Source organism: Cyclopterus lumpus, chromosome 4, assembly GCF_009769545.1.
Source record: "Cyclopterus lumpus isolate fCycLum1 chromosome 4, fCycLum1.pri, whole genome shotgun sequence".
In the NCBI taxonomy this organism is placed as follows: domain Eukaryota; kingdom Metazoa; phylum Chordata; class Actinopteri; order Perciformes; family Cyclopteridae; genus Cyclopterus; species Cyclopterus lumpus.
The window spans coordinates 18,120,924-18,140,893 of NC_046969.1; the positions used below are offsets into that span (position 1 = coordinate 18,120,924).

At 39.8% G+C, this 19,970-nt stretch overlaps 2 protein-coding genes across 2 annotated transcripts; both read right to left on the reverse strand.

Annotated features, from left to right (window-relative positions):
* Nucleotides 1–3,140: 3,140 nt before the first annotated feature.
* Nucleotides 3,141–14,313, reverse strand: LOC117729403 (slit homolog 1 protein). The gene is made up of 3 exons (XM_034530414.1): nucleotides 14,203–14,313; nucleotides 11,959–13,909; nucleotides 3,141–5,370 (listed from the first exon to the last, which is right to left on the reverse strand). Exons 1-3 carry the CDS (start codon nucleotides 14,222–14,224, stop codon nucleotides 3,660–3,662), a joined length of 3,684 nt encoding a protein of 1,227 aa, XP_034386305.1. The 5' UTR covers nucleotides 14,225–14,313; the 3' UTR covers nucleotides 3,141–3,659.
* A 2,252-nt stretch (nucleotides 14,314–16,565) lies between these two features.
* On the reverse strand, nucleotides 16,566–17,975 carry uts2d (urotensin 2 domain containing). The gene is made up of 5 exons (XM_034531335.1): nucleotides 17,828–17,975; nucleotides 17,587–17,691; nucleotides 17,466–17,503; nucleotides 17,099–17,189; nucleotides 16,566–16,985 (listed from the first exon to the last, which is right to left on the reverse strand). The coding sequence occupies exons 1-5, from the start codon at nucleotides 17,934–17,936 to the stop codon at nucleotides 16,960–16,962; spliced, it is 369 nt and encodes a 122-aa protein (XP_034387226.1). The 5' UTR covers nucleotides 17,937–17,975; the 3' UTR covers nucleotides 16,566–16,959.
* Between the last annotated feature and the right edge of the window lie 1,995 nt (nucleotides 17,976–19,970).

Sequence of the window (19,970 nt, forward strand, 5' to 3'; positions counted from 1 at the left end):
TTTAGCTAAATGGAGCATTATTAGGTTATCGAGACTATCAAAGGTCCCCTCTTCAATGGATTCAATGTTGTTCCCATGTAACTGCAGCTCTTTTACTTTTTCAAGACCGTCAAATAAGCCTTTCTCCAGACTACGGAGCTTGTTTAGCTTCAGTATAATCCTCTCCAGGTTGCTGAGGTCTTTAAAGACTCCCACTGGGATCAACGTTAATGGAGTGCTGGAGATCTCGATATACTTGAGGTTTGACAAACCATCAAAAGCTCCAGGCTCAATAGATGTTGTGTTGGTGTTCATGAACTCCACCTTTTCAAGCTGCCGGTTTTCAACAAAGGCTGCTTTGGGGATTGTTTTAATCTGGCTATCCACAAAGAAAACCTCTGTCACAGCTGGTCTCAGGAAGCGTGGGATTTCTGTTGTAGATGAACTATAAACATCTTGGTTTTCATTGGGGCAGTCTGTCTCCTTTTCACATGGTTTGGTTTGAGACAATGAAGATTCAAACAGTAAAGACAGAAAAAGAACAACAATTTCTCCTCTTGACATGCTTATTCCCTAAAAAAAGAAAGAAAAATTAACAATGTACAATTTTTTATAATTGAGTAGATTTACCTGAATCTTGTATACCATTTAGAAAGTAGTGTATTGTGTTAATTTGATCTTTCTTACGATAGCATATGAGTGCTCAACTATCAATAACATCATAAACAGCTTTGCTATGCCAAGTTATCAATAACACAATGAGCTGTTACAGTCAAATGCCAAAACCATACCGTATTCTTCCTTGTCCGAGGATGAAACTGGTTGTTACAGCAGTGAGGAGACACACACTAGCCACATTTCATTAGTTGTGTCCTGTATTGATGTTGGCCACAGGACTGGAGAGTTTAGCTCCCTATGTTAGGCGTGGTTTTAACACACTTCTGGAGCTTAAGATAAGAGCAAGTTGCTTCCCTTCTCTGCAGCATGACTCAAATAGTTTTGGAATTGATGCATGATTAAACTTGCTGCACTGAATTTTGTGCAGTTATCTGATGTTAGGTTATTCACCTATAGTACAGCAGCATAAACTACAGATAAAAGCTTAAGTGTTCATCATTTATGCACATACTCTAAACATTAAAAGGGACATTGTGCACATTTAAGCAGAGTATAATCACCCGTATAATCTACCTCCTTCTGTTTACATGGATTGTAGTTATCTGGACCACGATCCAGATAACCACAATCCATGTAAACAGAAGGAGGTAGAGAGGAGGGGCATCAGCAGGGCCATGTGGATATAGGCAGGAGGCAGGGCCAATGAGGCAAGTGGCCAGGCCCAGGCCAGGGCCAAGGGTCAGGGAGCAGAAAGCATGGGCAAGGAGAATTAATCTGGCCTACTGTTCTAATACAGACCCCACCAATACAGACCCCACCAAACACAAATCCCAGTCCCAGACCATTGCTCAGTGTTATCCACTCTGCCACTCTATGAATTGACCTGTGGGATTTATTTGTTTAGCTGGAAAGATTTATTTTGACCTTTTGAGAAGAGTGCAATAATTTAATTTTTCAGTAAATAATATCGTAAGATTCCACCTTTATAGAATGTCAGTGATGGAGAAAAATAGTTAACTTGAGCAGAATAAACAAGCCCAAACTATTTCGCTTTGTGGCACTTTTTAATGTTTTGATGTCATCTGTTACCACGCTGCAGCGCAAATCTGCGCGAGCAAAGACGAAGCGTGAGCCGACCTGACCGAGGTGATACTCGAGTTGACTGCAGCTACGTTTGCTACTGTACGTGCAATCAAATATTTGCCAGTAAAAAAAGAATATGTTATCAACATATCTGTGAACATGTAAAACGAAAGTGAAAACTAATTCGGTCGGACGACGCTGCTTTGTTTACACAAGCACAGAAACTGAAACAGATATCTGTGTTCTTCATTTTTTATAAACTTCACTCAGAAATGTTGTTTATTTTATTGACATTTTACACGTTTCCAGTGAGATATTATTGGCTGCATACAGTGACTTTGTCCGTGTAAACATAACTGTTGTTGCGCTAGAAACAATATTTATCAATATCTACATTATAAATACCTTCTATTCTGGTCTGAATTTATTTGTTTTTCAAAACAATTATTTTGTCATGTAGAAGAACCGAGTATTGATAAGAGCCTTTAGTTGTAGGCCACTTTTGTCACTTGCTTGGAGACAAGGGAGGAGCTCAGGGGTATTTTGTTGATAGAAACCAGCTAGAAACCACTAGATGCCTCTAACAACTTACACACTGTCCCTGGAACATACTCTATGGGATTCAAACATTTAGTTATTTATAAGATATGCATCTGTTCCCACATCAGGAAAAGTAGAAACCTCAATTTCACAAGCTTTTATCTCCAGTGTGTTTTATTTTAATTTTCTTGCTCGAACATTGTTATCATTGTCAGGCAAACATCAGAAATACATTACAGAGACTTACTTGTTTTGGCTGGCATCTGTAATGGAGAGGAATATAGACATAAGTAAGATAGGTGGCTGCAGTTATTACCAGTGATAGATTTACAACATCACTCCATTACAAATTTTTTTAACATTTTGTAAATGTGATGGTGTGTATACTGTCTACTCTGTCTAAACTTCCTTGTGTTCTTCTGGACACCCCACAAACTAAATTGGTACAGTCAGCAAAACCAGTAACAGACTGGTGATTAAACATCAAAAATATTTGTCTAATGGCTATTTAGTGATCACAATAAGATCATCACTTCAAAAGTATTTTGCAGTATGATGGTACTTAATACTTTTAGATGTGTTCATTTGTTTCTTTCTTTTCATGCAATGTATACAGTACGCCAGCGTAATACTACTTCCTATTCATATAATGTAACCTTCATTTTTTAGCTAAGCTCATTTTTACAGGGATTTAAGTGGAGTTTTATACTCCTTTTCACTCCTGAATAATACGTAGATAACAGTATATTTACCTTCGGATTCAGGGAGGTGAAACTTGCATATAGTATTGCTAAATTCATTAATTCATTGGATGATAAGGTAAGATTGTTCCCACTAAAAGTAGTGTATTTATTTAACATATAGCATTTTGAAATTGTAAGTGTTGAAACCATTGGATTCGTGTTACAGTGGAGTCAAGATTACATGTTTGGATTTTTAATGGATAACCATTTTGCATAAAAGTAAAACTTTCTCCTTTAAGTATTGTCGTTAAAACAAAAACCCATTGTCAAACTGCAATTACTAATTCTGAAAAATGGAATATTAATACTGCATACAGTCTTAATTATACTATAAGAAGTGCACTTTTTCAGTGCATATGAGTTTACATTCACCAAAATGGTCAGGTTGCCCACAAGATGGCACCATGGGTGTTCTCACCATTACTACATGCAATGTCAGTTCTCTTTTTACAGCACACATGAAGAGGAATGCTGGCTGGTACATTTGATCATTAAAAGTGAAAGCTAATGAATTCAAAAGTTGACTTGTTTGTTCTAGCTGGTACATCTGATTGGAGCTGAAGTGGTTCTTTCTGTTGCCTTTGAGACTCTAAAATCAACTCTGGGCTTCACACTTTCCAAGTAAATCACAGTAATCAGTGAGTACTTTTCCTTGGCTTAAAACGTTCTTGGGTTGCTAACATTGGGTGGTCTAAGCTACAGCACAGAGTTCTTATTACTGCGGCCTATATTTCCCCTGCCTCTCTTATTCCTCCTCCAGCACACACAGCTGATGATGACAGTGCTGATGATGACAGTGGATATTACAGCAATGGCGATGAGGATGATCGAAGAATCATTAGAAGCTGCTCCCGTCTCTCCTTGGCCTCCACTGGTGACCTGCTCGTGCTCTGATGTGGGGGTAGTCTTGACCGCAGGTGAAGAAGTGCTTTGTCTAGTAGGAGTGTGGGGTTTCCTCCTCCTCTCTGTCGAGGTCAACACAGGCTCCTCAGTAGAGCTGAGAGGCAGGAAGTTCTCATCTGCTAGCAGAGCAATTATCTCACCGTTCAGACTGGAAGGTGTTTCACAGACTACAAGTGTTTGGTTGGTCTTGGATGGGTGTTGTGTCAGCCATTTTTGTAGTGGCAGAATATCCCTGTCACACCTCCAGGGGTTCTGCTGCAAAAGAACTTCCTTTGCGACAGTGAGGGCATCTAGACTCTCCTGTGGCAGGTTGGGAAGGGAGTTATTTTGCAGGTCTATCTGTCCCAGGTTGCTCAGGCCTTGTAGAAAACCCGACGGTAGGGAGCTGATGGTGTTGTGCTCTAAGGAAATGTTGACCAGATGTGGCAACCCTTGGAAAACCCCAGGTTGCAGGGTTGTTAGCAGATTGGTGTGAAGTGATATCTCTCCCAGCTTCTCCAATCCTCCAAAGGCCCCGGTGGATACAGAGCTGATCTGATTGCGACTGAGCACCAGGAGACGCAACTGAGTCAGGTTCCTGAATGTGTCATCCTCTACACGGCTCAGCTTGTTGTCATACAGCCACAACTCTTGCAGGGCCATGGGCCCAAACACTCCTGGTCCCAGACTCTCCAGTTGGTTTTCATACAGGGAGATCTGGGAAAGAAGGGGCAGGTTTAAGAAGATCCCTTGTGGGAGAGTTGTGAGCCTGTTGTGGGAGAGGAACAGCTTCTTGAGTTTCAAAGTGTTGGAGAACAGATCATGGTGGAGATGGGTGATAAGATTGTCATGTATGGATAGTTCCTCCAGGTTGCCAAGGTCATCCAAACTGCCAAGGGGTAGTTCCTGCAGCAAGTTTTTATTAATCCGTAAGGTTTTCAGCTTAGAAAGCCCCATAAATGTCTCTTTCGGTAGTTGACCGATATTGTTTCCCGAAAGAAGAAGGTATTGCAGCTCAGTAAGAGGGTGAAAAGTTTCCTGAGGTACGGAAATGAAAAGGTTCTTACTGAGGTCAAGGTTTTTCAGCTTTGCCAATGGGGAAAACCAGTCAGGGCGGAGTACGAGGAGCTTGTTGTCCTTCAGATTCAGAGTCTCAAGCTTCTGTAGATTTTGGAACACAGCCTCAGGTAGATCTTGCAGTTCGGTGGTCGTAAACCCAATTGCATTTATGTTCGGAGTGGAATTAAATGTGCCGGTGCGCACTTCCCTCAAAACGGTGTCTTTAATCACAAGGACGCTAAGGGTATTTGAAAGATCATTTAAGTCCTCTGGTTTCAAGAAATAGATACTGCAATTGGAGAAGTAGAGGGCTGTGGTAGATGAGGGCACATCTGTGGGGAAGTCTGAGAGGCCACTGCAAAGGATTCTGGTTCCTTGACATTTGCATCCATCCGGACATGCCCAAACAACAGCGTTGATAGAACAGAGAAGTAGGAGCACAGGAAGTGTCAGGGTCAGGTCCATTATTTAACCTAGAACAACAGAAACGGCTATGTTACAGTCAAGGTTGGTTATGATAAATCAGATTGACACGGATGGCAAAGGGCTTTGTGAACGGGTCATGATCTAAGAAAGATACTCAAATAACATTACTTCACACGAATGGAGGTGTGGTGTTTGAAAGACATGCATTAACTAGGCAAGGAGGGCGTCGCAACAGATTCTATCTAGTCAAATAAAGGGGATTAAAAATTAAAAATGTTAAGTTGTTGGCTGTGTTTAACGATAATAGGGTATATTCTTGCTCATGAACTGCTCTACTCTAAACATTCATGAAAGCTATGTGGAGAATGCTCTGCATTTTAATTCATCACCATGATACGGCAGTTTATACTGAAGGCAACTCACATGCAGCCTCAGCATTCCTGTCTAAACTTAAAATGAGGCATTTGCATGAATTGATTCAGTGTTGTACTTTGTTGCCGGTGGCTTCATCAAAATTGCCAACAGGGTTGGCTGATAAACCACTTTGCTTAGCAACCTTTTGGCAATAAAACCATGTATTCATGAACTGTGTTCAACAGTGTGTTTGGAGCTCACATATAAAGTTTGCAGCTGAATGTTTTTGAATTAAATCCCCAAACCACAGAGTATATTCTCTTTAAATATGACACAGTGTTTGGTTTACTGCCACAAGAAAATTATAATGATTTCTGTGTTGTACAGCGCATCTAAACATGACGGACTGCCTGCACATGTTTGAGGCTGTGGTGGAGGCTGTGTTTGCTGTTTGTTATGGAACAGGAAGCTCCAACGGCAAAGATGTGCCAACATGAAGACCTGCTTCTCCATACAAATCCATTTAAAGTTCTGCAACTTAAGTTTGGCAAGCATGAGTTGTTGCTAAGTGGCTGAGATGTATTAGGGTGCAGAGAGAGTCTGTCTAAGGAAGTAACTTTCTAAAGAGACCAGAATGTCCCTCAATTGAGCCAGAGGAACCAGATTTATTTTCTTTCATTCATTCATTCACTTTTTTTCCATCAAAGGTTGAGGGTCATAGAATACACCCATCTGCATCAAAGCATTCCATTTTCTATATGTTTGGGACTTTTCTGCTTTAATTTAAGGGGTGGGTGCTGGGTCCCTGCTGTGAGATGGAAAATAATGTTAATAAAGTTTAATAAAGTTAAACTATTTTTTAAATGTTGTATTCCACATCATACCAGTACTCCTAATTTACCAGTACTCCTTCCTTTACTTTAATTACTTTTTTGTTTTAGGTTATGTGGGGCAACTACTATTGGTCTCATCCCTATCCCCTATCAAAAAGTTAAAGTTCACATTTAAGTCAGGTATGTGTCCCTGATTACACAACTACCAGAAAGACAGATGTCTGTTGTTTAATATGTTATCTATATCCAGTTCCCCTTCCCGTGAATGTGTGGAAAACATTTCTTGTTTTAATGCCTGGAACAATGGATTTAAGCAGCTTTAGTAGCTTTCAGACACATGCCACGTTCTAGCATCACTGCTTCTAGAAACAAAATCTGCAGAACCTGACAGCTCAACCACGTTTCCTCTCTGATATTTAATGCGACATCCAACCAAAACCACAGTCTGCTCCTGACTGGGACAGCCTGGAGAGCTCTGCTGTGCAGTGTCATGGCTAAAGCATTTCCAGTTCACCATTTTCCTTACCATAGCTAAAGGATCAGCACTTTGTAGCTCTTGAAAAGACTAAACTCAAAGTGCGTAACTGCACTGCCAGAGACAAGCAGTCAAGCCAGTTAAGTTAATTCATGTTTGAACTTACAAGGTTGATTACCACTTTATCTAACATAGTGTTAAGACTCAAGTTATCCAAACTAAAGCACACTTTTTAATACAAAAATTCCCTTAATTCAGTGCAAAGCTATTGGCAGTATTGTAGTTTACACATAAATACAGACATTATTTTTGCAAAATCAAGGGTTGAATTACATAGAGAAGATTCTAATTTTAAGTTAAAGGTACACACATACAGATCAATGTTATAGCTTATTAACTGTTATCCTTATCTTATTTAGGTTCAGATTAATTGTATCTTCCTGCCTCATTATCCTAAACAAATATGTCACAAGTCTGTAGCGATCAGCACTCTGTTTACCGAGACAGCGTGCCACTTTGCAGAACTTACCTCTCGTAGTGGCTGACGATTGAGTAAACAGAGAAAGTGGGTTGGTGTGGTTATCTTTTATGAACGTCCTCCCTTCCTTCTCAACCTCACAAATCCTCTGATGAAAGTTTCCAGCACCATCTGTACTCTCACACCATCACATTTCCCTGCTCTTCGTCATCACTGGATTCCCCTCACCAACCAGTTTTTTTGTTTTTGCCCTGAGCTCATGAATTCTCCAGCTCCTTTCTGAGGACTCAATAGCAGTGTTCAGCGACCCAGCTGTCCCCCTGCCCCCTCTCTTCCTCTCTCACACTCAAGCTCACATTTCTTGTTAAATGTGGTGCTGAGGTATCAAGTTAGCAAGCGGAGGCCCCACCCTCTGGTGATTTGTGTTTACAGTAAGAGTACTTTAATGCATGTAAGTAAGGATGGGTGTGTGTGAGCTGTGCATCATCTTAGGGCAGCCATATGTTTTCAATAATGTAACTGAATGTTTTTATAGGAGGCTGAGAATGTGATTCGGTTAAAGACAATGGAGCTGTTTTCGTGTTTTTAATCACAACATTGTTTTGTTTGTACGTGCCCCCTTGTTTGGGTGTTCACATTCAGCTGCACATATCTTTGGTATGATCTCCTTGGTATGCTTGTAAGCCGATGGTTTGGGCAATTGGCAGTTTTGGACATTCACAAATCCAACAGTTAGGGAATTACAGATTGCAAGATGATCCGAAAAACAACCACACAACCTGCAAACGTCTGTTTAGTCTGACTAGTGTTGCAGAAATAATGAATTGATAATGAACCCCTTTGGCAATCATGTCTAGTATGTGGGTGTATGAGACTGAATCATGAATATCTGGATTGTACCCCAAATAATTAAAGTAATTAAGCAGAAAACATGACACTGCCTCTGAAAATGTTCAGCAAATAGTGTGTTTATTTGTTCTCAACCTTGTTCATGTAGCTTTAGTGCTAACGTGTGGAATGGTCTGTTCTTCAATAAATCAGTGAAACAGAAAAGGCTGAGCAGCAAGTGTTCTGCTGCGTTTAACATTCCTGAGTTGCCATAAGTAAAGCCATCTGTTCTATAACATGACAAACAAACGCACCACAGAAAACAGATAAGGAGGGTGGAGTTAACGTACAGACAGTTTTCTGGTTTACTGTAAAGATATTGGAAGACTGCTGCAACAGTCATTAACCTTGAACACATTGTCCTCTGTATAGCAAGAGTTTCCAGTTTCCAACTGTTATGCTATTATAGAGATATTTGTGCTCATTGCCCCATAACTTCACTGATAAACTGGAACTCCTGTATGGGTAACAATAGGAGTTACTGGTGTGTTATGAGTTGTTATACCCTAGTTTATTTTTAAGGATAAAAAAAGACTGTTTAGGCATTGCTAGTAAACATGCTGTCAGCTCAGACGTTCAGCCCACATGAGCCTGTGAACTGTAAGCTAGTAAATTTGCCTCGCAGTCTTTCAGAAGTTAATGTTACTCATCTGAATGAGGTCAAAAGGTCAGCAGTGAGGAGACAGATGAAGAAAAGTTGTAATATGGCAGTATACTTTACTTTGTTTTTCCCTTTTTGACAAAAATAGACAAAAATAAATGACAACCATTTCTACATCCTTTCACATTTAAAGGTGCTGTTCAGTAGCGAAAGAAATCCCTGAAAATCTTTAGCAGTGTTGCAACTAGATGAGCAAGAGTCACAGAGTGAAGGTAGGACTGGCACCAGATTGATTAGCTTACAAGGGTTCCAGTTTATTTGTTCCCCAAAATACTTCAAAAAGAATACTTAAATAGTTGAATTAGGTATAACTAAACAGAGAACTTGACTGTATGATAACACAGAACCATAACAATACTGTTTGGGAAAAATGTTTGGCTCCATTTATATTTTGTTAATGTCAAAAGGCTTTCTAACAGTTAATTATTGGATTTAAGAGGATTACCGCTCTACTCTACAGGCTGGTCTGCTCAGACCAAAATTACAAATGGGCTTTGGAAAATCCCAATGAATACCAGGTTAAAATACATTGAAATACACATAAAAGCAAGATTTTTTTTAAATCCTGTTATTTTCCACTGTGGTCAGAAATTTCTTGTAAACGCTGCAGTATGATTTCCTCTCCCCATACTCCCCCTCTCTCACTGTGTGTCTATGTGTCTATGTGTATGTGTGTGTGTGTGTGTGTGTGTGTGTGTGTGTGTGTGTGTGAGTGTGTGTGTGTGCCCACTGTTGTGTGAGCTCAGCGTACTGGAAAGGTCTAATCACCCGTTGCCATAGCAATGAACTTGGGTGCTGTTCACCAATTCATCCTCTTTTGTTTGCTGTTTATTTTAAAGTCCAATCACTTCTCGTGGAATTCGAGGCATCCGCTGTCTTTTTGGGGAGGTTTAAAAGATTTTAAAGCTTTTTTGACAAGCAGTCGAAAAGTCTCTCTTGATCCGCCCACAAAAGAGTAATTTTCAAAAGTATTATTATTATTGTATGACGACTTTAGGATAAAATGAAAGAGCAACTATTTACACATTATTGTCTTGGCTATATAAGTCACGTTATGTTATAAGTGATCTTGGACCCCTCCACAAACAGGGAACCATAACTGCTCATTGTTGCGGTTCTGGTTCATAAAAGAGGCTTGTGTGCAGTTTTGCAATAGGTGTTGAGTAGTCTCAACAGTTATTTTGTAATCAACCTTTTGTAATCTGAAAATTGACTAAATCAGAGCTTCCTATGTTGAAGGATGTAATGAAGATGATGGTGTTATACTTCCCAGTATCCAAGATATGATCCATTTTGGAAATGCATAGTCCTCCCACATTCCAAAAAGATTTTTCTAAAACTCAAATAACAGGTTTTGTTACAGTAGCTCTCTCAAGCACAACTCGTGCCCCGGCACAAGTTTATGAAACAACTTCAAATATGCGTAGAAGACTGATTATTCAAAAGTATGGCAAGGCCCAATCACCCGTTGCCATAGCAATGAACTTGGGTGCTGTTCACCAATTCATCCTCTTTTGTTTGCTGTTTATTTTAAAGTCCAATCACTTCTCGTGGAATTCGAGGCATCCACTGTCTTTTTGGGGAGGTTTAAAAGATTTTAAAGCTTTTTTGACAAGCAGTCGAAAAGTCTCTCTTGATCCGCCCACAAAAGAGTAATTTTCAAAAGTATTATTATTATTGTATGACGACTTTAGGATAAAATGAAAGAGCAACTATTTACAAATTATTGTCTTGGCTATATAAGTCACGTTATGTTATAAGTGATCTTGGACCCCTCCACAAACAGGGAACCATAACTGCTCATTGTTGCGGTTCTGGTTCATAAAAGAGGCTTGTGTGCAGTTTTGCAATAGGTGTTGAGTAGTCTCAACAGTTATTTTGTAATCGACCTTTTGTAATCTGAAAATTGACTAAATCAGAGCTTCCTATGTTGAAGGATGTAATGAAGATGATGGTGTTATACTTCCCAGTATCCAAGATATGATCCATTTTGAAAATGCATAGTCCTCCCACATTCCAAAAAGATTTTTTTAAAACTCAAATAACAGGTTTTGTTACAGTAGCTCTCTCAAGCACAACTCGTGCCCCGGCACAAGTTTATGAAACAACTTCAAATATGCGTAGAAGACTGATTATTCAAAAGTATGGCAAACAATGTGTTTGAGTTGTGATGCCTCTCAATAATGCAGTTGGAAGCTTTCACCGCTAGAGGGAAACAAATCACTTGTGATCACTTTTGACGACATGGCTTGACTTGGCTTCATTAAGCTTAACATTGCACTCTACATAAAAAAAGCAGATACATTAAATGTGTGTCGCTTACACATTAGTATGCATCACATTTTGATATTTCTGGCAGAAACCCTTGACGGCATATGCACGTGGCACTTTAAAAAAGAAAGAATGACAGAAAGAAAGTGTATTTGTATGTTTATTTTAAAACCAACAATTTAATTAATATACATATTTTCCTAATTAATCCATTAATTGTTTGGTGTACACATTATGGAAAAGTAGTGAAAAAGAATAACAGCAAATCATCACATTTGACAAGCTAATAGAGAAATAATTTAAACCAAATGATCAATTCTCAAAATAGTTGTAAAATATTTTTATTTTTATTGACAGATCTATATAAATTACAGCTCTATATAAATTATATAAAATTATGAACAAACAAGTGGTAAAATCGGTTTAGCTTGTGAGAGGGTTACATACTGTATTACTTGATTATATGATATTAAATACTTCATTATCTTGCCATATCTTAAAATAACTCCCATAAATCTCAAATTCCAAGTCTGACTGTCTTACACGTGAAGATACAATTTAACACAACATCTAAAAAACCTACACCTCGGGATCTTTTATAAAATGCAGCCTTTGGAAAAGGATAAAATGGCCTCTTTTGCACCAGGCCTGATAACATGTTGTGTTACCCTGGAGGCCGTTCAAACTCAGCCTTCAGCTCATCCATGGTCTTGTTGAGGCGATACATGTAAAACATGGCAGCAAGAATGAGGAAGAAGCCTGCGGCCACAAGAAGGGTGTAACAGAACATGAGGAACCCGGTCAAGGCTGCATCTGAGGGGAGAAACCACACGTATACCCAGCCCTTGTGAACGTTGTGGTGAACAAACTCGGGCCCCTGTTCAACCACCATTGTGTCATAGAAAGTAAGTGACTTGGAATAAAACGAGGGACTCTCGGTGATGAGAAGAAACTCCTCGCCAGGCAGAGTGGTGGTGGGAGATTGGAGAGTCGTTGGTGGGCTCGTTGTATGTAAGGCAGAGGGTTTCGTAGTTGGAGTGGTTGTTTGGATGGTGACTTGTTGGGGAGCTAGTTGAATGGTGGTCGATATTGTTGTGGGGGGTGTGGTTGTTGAAGCTAAAGCTGAAGTTTGTCTGCTGGTTGACATGATATGTGTCGTTGGTTCTTGTGTCGAAAAATATCTCGACCTGATTCTTGTAGCATCGCAAACGTTGAAAAGCTCATCACTCAGGGAGCCAACGGTTTGGTGCAGTCGGTTCACTGGACTATCACAGATCACACGATCTCTGTCACGAACCACACGCTCATTATCTCTTATCCATTTGGCAATACCTCTGATACTACAAACACAATTCCAGGGGTTGCCACTCAGAGTAAGAGCCCCCAAAACTGTGTTTGACAAGAAAATATTTCCTGGAAGAGTCTTGAGGTGGTTATTCATTAAATTAATTGCCAAAACATGTTCAAGGCCCAGGAAAATGTTATCTGGCAGGTTCTGCAGCTCATTGTCATTAAGAAGCAGGATGCCCAGTGTGGTAAGACTGGAGAACAGCTGAGGATGTAGATAATGGAGGTTGTTGGATTTCAACGAGAGCTTCATAAGCTTGGGAACGCAGCAGAAGAGGTCTGAGGGCAACTCCCTCAGCTTGTTATTAAAATGGAGGTTAATCCTCTGGAGTCCAGACATGTTGGCAAACAAGTTTCCAGGAACTGCCGTGAGGTTGGTGTAATACAGATACAATTCAATTATGTCAGGCATGTGTCCCATTAGCTGGTCTGGTAGAGATAATAGAGGATTGTTGGAAATGGTAAGAGTGCTCAGCTTGGGCATGTTGTAGAAGCTCTTTTCCGGGATCGCCTGAAGTTGGTTGGAGGACAGTGTCAGCTGCTCCAGGTTCCTCAGTGACCAGAACACTTGAGGTGGGAGGCTGGTTATCTTGTTAAAATGGATTTTTAGCTCCACAAGGTTGACAAGGTCATCAAACATCCCAGCATCTAGCACCTCTAGCTTGTTATAATAGATAATGAGCTGGCGAAGATTAGTCAAGCCGTGAAAGATGGTTGGTGGAAACTTCTTTATGGAGTTCATGCCAAGGTGCAGGAAGGTGAGGTTGGTCAGTCCATCGAAAACATCTGAAGCAAGACTGCTCAGGCTGTTACTGCTCAGGTCCAGTTGCTGCAACCATACAAGTCCTTCAAACATATCCGGAGCTATGGTCTTCAACTGGTTCCCATCTAAACTCAGCTGCTGCAGCGTGGTCAGTGGACTGAAGACTTGAGCACTGAGGGCGGAGAGATTATTGCACGACAACTTGACAGACTTGAGCTGTGGAGCAACATGGAAGGCTCTGGGATGGATAGTGTGGAGTTGGCTGTGAGTGAGAAGGAAACGCAACAGGAGCGTCCGGTTTGCCAAGCTCTGCTCATTTAGGATGTGCATGTTTGTTTCATTAAGCTGCAGTCGGTATGTTTGGAGAGGCAGCTGCTTTGGTATATCTGTGATGTTGTCGCCGACACAATCAACATTACCGTTAGAATTACACAGGCAGCTGTCAGGGCAGCGCATGTTGCAGGTGAGGTGAGGCAGTTTGAAGAGGACGAGTATCGCCCACAAGGTGCCTGCAAAATTAAAATTAAGACACATGTTAACACACAAAATCAAATCTGAAATGAAATATATCACTAATATCCCACCAAATAGCAGAGCATAGTAATGATCTTTCACTGTTGACCTAAAACACCACCGTATTTAAAAAATGTATGCAAAATGCAAAAATGGAATTAAATTCTTGACATCGAATATAGAATAGACTAACAATAAAAATATTTAGATGTTTTTTCTCTTAAATTGCAATAAAAAGAACAAACTTGAGTTGGGGTTGAAACCTAAACAAGTTAAATATTCCACCAACCTCTGAAGTGATAATCCATCATTGTCGGTTTGATATTAGGATCATGTTGCTGGGATCTGTGCTTCTCTTAAAGAGCTGAGCCCCTTGTCTATCAAGTTGTCCCGCCCTCTGCTCCAACAAAATGCTCGTCCAAAAGTCTGCCATCACGCTTCACATCCTTCATGCTGCCCAACCATAACCTCATATCTCGCCTGCCGTGGACCAAGAATAATATGACAATATTGGATGAATGCAATGACTTGTTTCATTAAGCTTCTTTCACTGGACCCATGTTTTACTGATCATCATTTTATCAACGAGATCATTTTAATTCAATGACAGAAAAAGTTAATTTAGTGCTTAAGTGATCCTTAATCCTGTTTTTCAAATAATGCATATTGTACTTATAGTTTCAAATGTCTCTATAGTTTAAAATCACTTTCACATAATAATAATAATAATACATTGGTTTTATAAGGCGCCTTTCAAGGCACTCAAGGTCGCCGTACAACATATTTAAAAATCGGACACAATAAACTGTACTTAATATAGGATTTAAATTGTTCTTTTTTGTGTGTGTTTTTACTAACTGGTGCAGCATTTTTAATTGCCAGTTACCACTGTCACCCCAAAATGAAGATCTTTGAATTGCCTTTCCAATGGTTTCTTTAGTTTTTTCCTTGTATGTGCTGAGTTTTTGGAACGTTTTTATTTCTTATCTTGTGTCGGGAACAGTTTAAACCTTCGACCCGTACTTCTATTTACTGCCGTGGAGTGACACAGAGGATGCCGGCTCAGTTCCTGTAGACTTATCTCAACAGGATGTACTGACCCCACTCTGCCTGTGCTGCAAACTGAAACAGATAACAAACATTTCTGCTATGAGTCAGTTACGGTGTTTCACAACCACAGTACCACTTCTTCAGTGGGTCTCCTATCAACATGTCACGTGTGTTTGTGCAGAGAGAAAGGAGTTTTTTTCTGCTGGTGTTTGTAGTTCATGGGCATCTCACTGACAGTCACAGTTAAAGTGAGCAACAGGCAGCGATGATGCACTGCTGAGCTACCAGATACCAACAGGTTTACAGAAGCATCCCATGTTAGCTGAGTTTGTCCAAAAGTTGTGGATGCGTGATGCATGTTGAGTCAGTTAGCTTCTACCCCTTTGAATTCAGGGGCTGAATAATCGAGTCTGCAATGTGCAAAGATAAACATAACCGTTAACTCGGGACAGATTTTCCGGTCAGACTAAATTGCAATTGAAATCTGATTATTTATGTATATGTTTGAGTTTTTTCTTGTACATTTTATTTTCTATCACTATAAAGTATTTAAAGAAAGACGGTTGTGATGGGAACAAGGAGTGAGTTTGTGTTGCTGTTGGCTACTCAACCAATGTTATAAAACTGGGATATAGTTCAAATGTAGTCCTCTATTTGAAAATAAAAAGGTCATTGTGATAATTACATGATATGGAATTTGTATTTCCTTTATTTTTTCCATTACATATTATTGGCTATTATCTTGCACAATGTCACACAGAAGCAGATAGAGTGCCAAAACAATGATTAAGTGACTAATGACTAAGTAATAATGAATGAATTATAAATGACATTGAAATTAAAAAAAATTTAAAAAAATATATTATAACTAATCTATACAACACCATGTAATGAACCTCCATAGAGCAGTCTATTGCATTACATTTAATTTAGCTGATGCTTTTATTACTTACATTCATACACCGTAGACACAGCTACGGGGAGCAATTTGGGGTTGAGTGTCTTGCTCAAGGACTCTTAGTTTCTTACCTTTCAATATTTGAAAGAAAAATATATAGATATTTATTAATGTGTTACTATAATGTCCATGTTTTTGTAGCTGCAAATGACTCACTGGCTCAAAGCAAAAGTCGCAAAGCTTCAAATCCTGTCCTCTGTCATCATCCTGTCCTCTGTCATCATTCTGTCCTCTATCATCATCCTGTCCTCCATCCTGTCCTCTGTCATCATCCTGTCCTCTGTCATCATTCTGTCCTCTATCATCATCCTGTCCTCTGTCATCATCCTCTGAGTGAGCAGCAGCACTCCCATTGTTCATTAAGCATGAGACTCATCTTTGTCCCCCTCCTCCAAAAGACCCAGTCAGATAAACCTCACTGTGCAGATGTGCAACATGTTGCTAATCCCTTCACATTTATTTCCACTGAATCAAATATTTGATCATTAACGTAAATAAGAATAAAAAGTAGGTATGAGTAGAGATGTATTCAGAGTTCAATAAAATGTGTAACCTTTTTTGATCGGAAAGTTACGCAAAAAAAACTTGATTCAGTGATCAAGTCACCGTAAATCATTTTCCTTCAAGATAAAATAAAGTGCAGATTCACGTTATAATTGTATTTATTTTGTAAAATGAACAGTGCATTCTAAAAGCAGTGACTGACATGTTGGCAGCGGTACAAACAATATTTGACCCAATTCGGCCACAAGAGAGCAACATAAACACAAGCAGTAGGCAAATAAAATCATTGTTAAATAATTGTATGTCTTTGCTGTCAAGTACATTTTGTCATATCTGACCCTCAAGTATTTCCAGTGTTAGCTGATTATTTACAGATTAAAGATGTTACAATGTTTATTGATGACTTTGATTATGGTACAACTCTATATTGCTGGGATAAATACAGTGTGATTATATTACAGTTGTTTTGAGTCTTAAGGCTATGTTGGGCTTCGCAGCAAGATGTTCACAGTGTTCCTCCTCCTCTTGCATGTGTCAGACACAGTACTTCCAGAAGCAAGCTGCAGGCGAAAGAAGCATGCAGAATATTAATACTGCAATGGTTGGAATTAATTACAAATATTAATCAGTTTGCATGATGCAGATTAATCCGTAAGTACTAAATTTAACTCACGTTCGCCCCTCTTCCTAGTTATGGATTTGCCTTCTGCCAAATTGGCTGTGATATCCCTCTCCAGCTCCAGGTCCTCCCCCAGCGCCCGCAGCTGCAAGCAGAGATCAGAGGCATTAAACGCACCACGACAGGTAGACGTCATCTCGGTATCAACACTCCTATTCTATCTATTCAATGACTTTTAGGAAGGAAGTGACCAGGTTTTCATTCAAAGCCTCATGTCTAGAATAAATACACTTTTGTTTTATAAAATAAGAAGACGCAAACACACCAATAATATGCAAACAACTTCTCTTTACACTGTGGTTAATCAGGGCCACATTTTTTCCCCAAAGTTACCTCAAGGTGAATCTGTGGATTTTCTTACCTCCTCTAATTCAGCTAGTTTATTGGCCAGCTCAAGACCTGCAGAAAGGAAATTCCGTTGTCATCAAAGCAAGGAATGCATTTGCGTTATCTATAGTCACCATTGTGTTTGTATCTCTCACCTTGAGGATCATCCTTTTCAACAGAAACTAAGCTCTTGTGTAGCAACAGCGCGAGAATCTTGCTCTGAGAATCTGTGTCTTCTTTCGGATTATAAACATGGTTTCCTGCACACAGAAAGTAAATAAAAATGCAACTTTTAGCTCTCTGAATATCACAAAACAAACCGACAATGTCACATCCATCACATTGTATAGGCATCATCTCTTAACCTGAACCATTGACACAGTCTTTCACACTTACCTGGGTTAAACATGCTCCGTCCCTCCACATGTAGCACTCCCTGCAGTAGTAACAAACCCAGGAGTCCTAAGCAGTAGTTCACAACTGTAACCCTATCCATAGCACTCATTGTCCAAAAACTATGCTGCACTATGACCACTGCCTCAAGTAAGACGAGCAATCCACTGACTTAGGGCCATCACGTCAATATATTTATCCTCTCAGGGGCCGCGGGGAGGGGCCAGTCAGCTCCTTACGTACTAAATCAATTGCTAGTCATTGTTGGTTTCGTCAATAAGCCACCTTTTCACATAGATCGTGGAGAGTCTGAGTGAAATACTGGGATCTGACGTAGGCGATGCCAGTAACCCTACATCACTCTGACATGAGCAAATCAAACCGAGAGAGGAAGTTATCAATCAGCCTGTTGGTTATGAGAGACCAGAATCAGATAGTCTTGGCACTTGCAAGTGTTTCTTCTCTTACATTAATTGCTTCTTTAAATAGATACATGGGAGTGTGTTGGCCTCTGGAGCAAGGTGGCAAGTAAATTGGTGCAGTCTGTTAAGTGAGCTCCATATTCTTGTCTTCAGGACTGATTTGGAGCTAAAGGACCATCAATCACTGCAGAGGAGCCAACTGCCCAACACCTCTTAAGTCATGTAGCCTATTTTGTGCATCAAGGAAATCGCGCATCACACCTTGGTCATAGGAACAGGCATTGTGCTTGTGCAGTATTTGGGAAATGAACTTGCTGACACCAACTGAATTTGGCTGGCGAGGGTCTCATAAAAGCAGCCGTGCACCCCTTCAGAAATGACGTAGGAGCCTGGAAGTCTGGTGTCTCACATCCAAGATCCTCTCATGAATCCACCACTTTAGTCACTCAGCTTTTGAATAGACAGCAGCTCAAAGGTTGGATCAAAACTAAAACTAGCAATGAGGAACAACTCTTTGATTCAATCCCCAATGTGTTGTTTTAGTCATATTAAGTCAAATTAAATTAATTAATGGGGCACTTGAAACAGTTATGTTACAAATACAAACATTTTTAGCAAAAGGAACAACAGATGAGCTTATTGTTCATATCGAATAAACGTCAGCTGCATGCATCATGGCCTTTCTTTTCCTCTAAATGATACAGCCGTGGAGTTCAAAGCTTTTCACAAACAGTGTGTTGCCAGTGAGATACCGTTTTGACTTTCTATTCATGTGCGAGAAATATGTGGACCTGAAGCTGTGTATAGTTATCGATCCTGTTTCTGCTCCCAACCAGTCAAACAGCTAATAACTAATTGGGCATGGAGGATGGACACAGTCACAGGTTTCTACTAATGGTGGCATTGACTGGCCAGGAAGTGGACCACTAATACCAGTTCGTTAGATGATGATAAGTAAAGAAAATTAATTGGTGCAGGTGTGGCGGACACGGGCAGCACGAGATGTTGAAGTTGAACACTAGATGGAGCAATTACGTAAACACAATCATAACACCAGCTGCTGTCAGATCACATGACACGTGTGCGCGCGCGTGTGTATTTAATCATGTAAATGAGAGAGGGAGAGAACAAGATAACAAGAGCAGCACAAAGACAGCGTACAACACATTGTAATATATGTGTGTCATCTTCATTCAGACAAACACTTGTGTAGTTGTTTTCACATAAGCCGCGTGCAGCCCCTAAAGACATCAGTATCCTTTTGGCCCGTAGATGAAGCCCACGGCGGTGTGCTCCCTTTAGCTCATAGGCTTCGTACTTAAGACGTATTGTAGCTGCAGAGGTTTACAGTCTTTGAACCTTGAGGAGGGAGCTGCATCAAGTTAACCAGCGGTAGCTAAAATTATACCGGAAGTGTGATAATAATTCTTCCAAATTTAATCGCAAATTAAGAGCATGGCTACTTGTAGGCTTCTATAACAAATTGGATAAGTAGCCTTCGATTTAAATGTAGTGTAATACATTATTGTAGTTATTGTATGACATAATTTACACTTTAGCCATATTAGATGCTGTAAATATGCAATAACATTTGGTCTTTTAGCCACTTTTGTGTGTAATCAAAGCCTATATTAATGTAGTCTAATAACATCCAATCAACGACATATTCTTAAATCAAGGTTCATGTTTGGATTGCATTTCACAGCTTTCTTCAGCAAATGTCA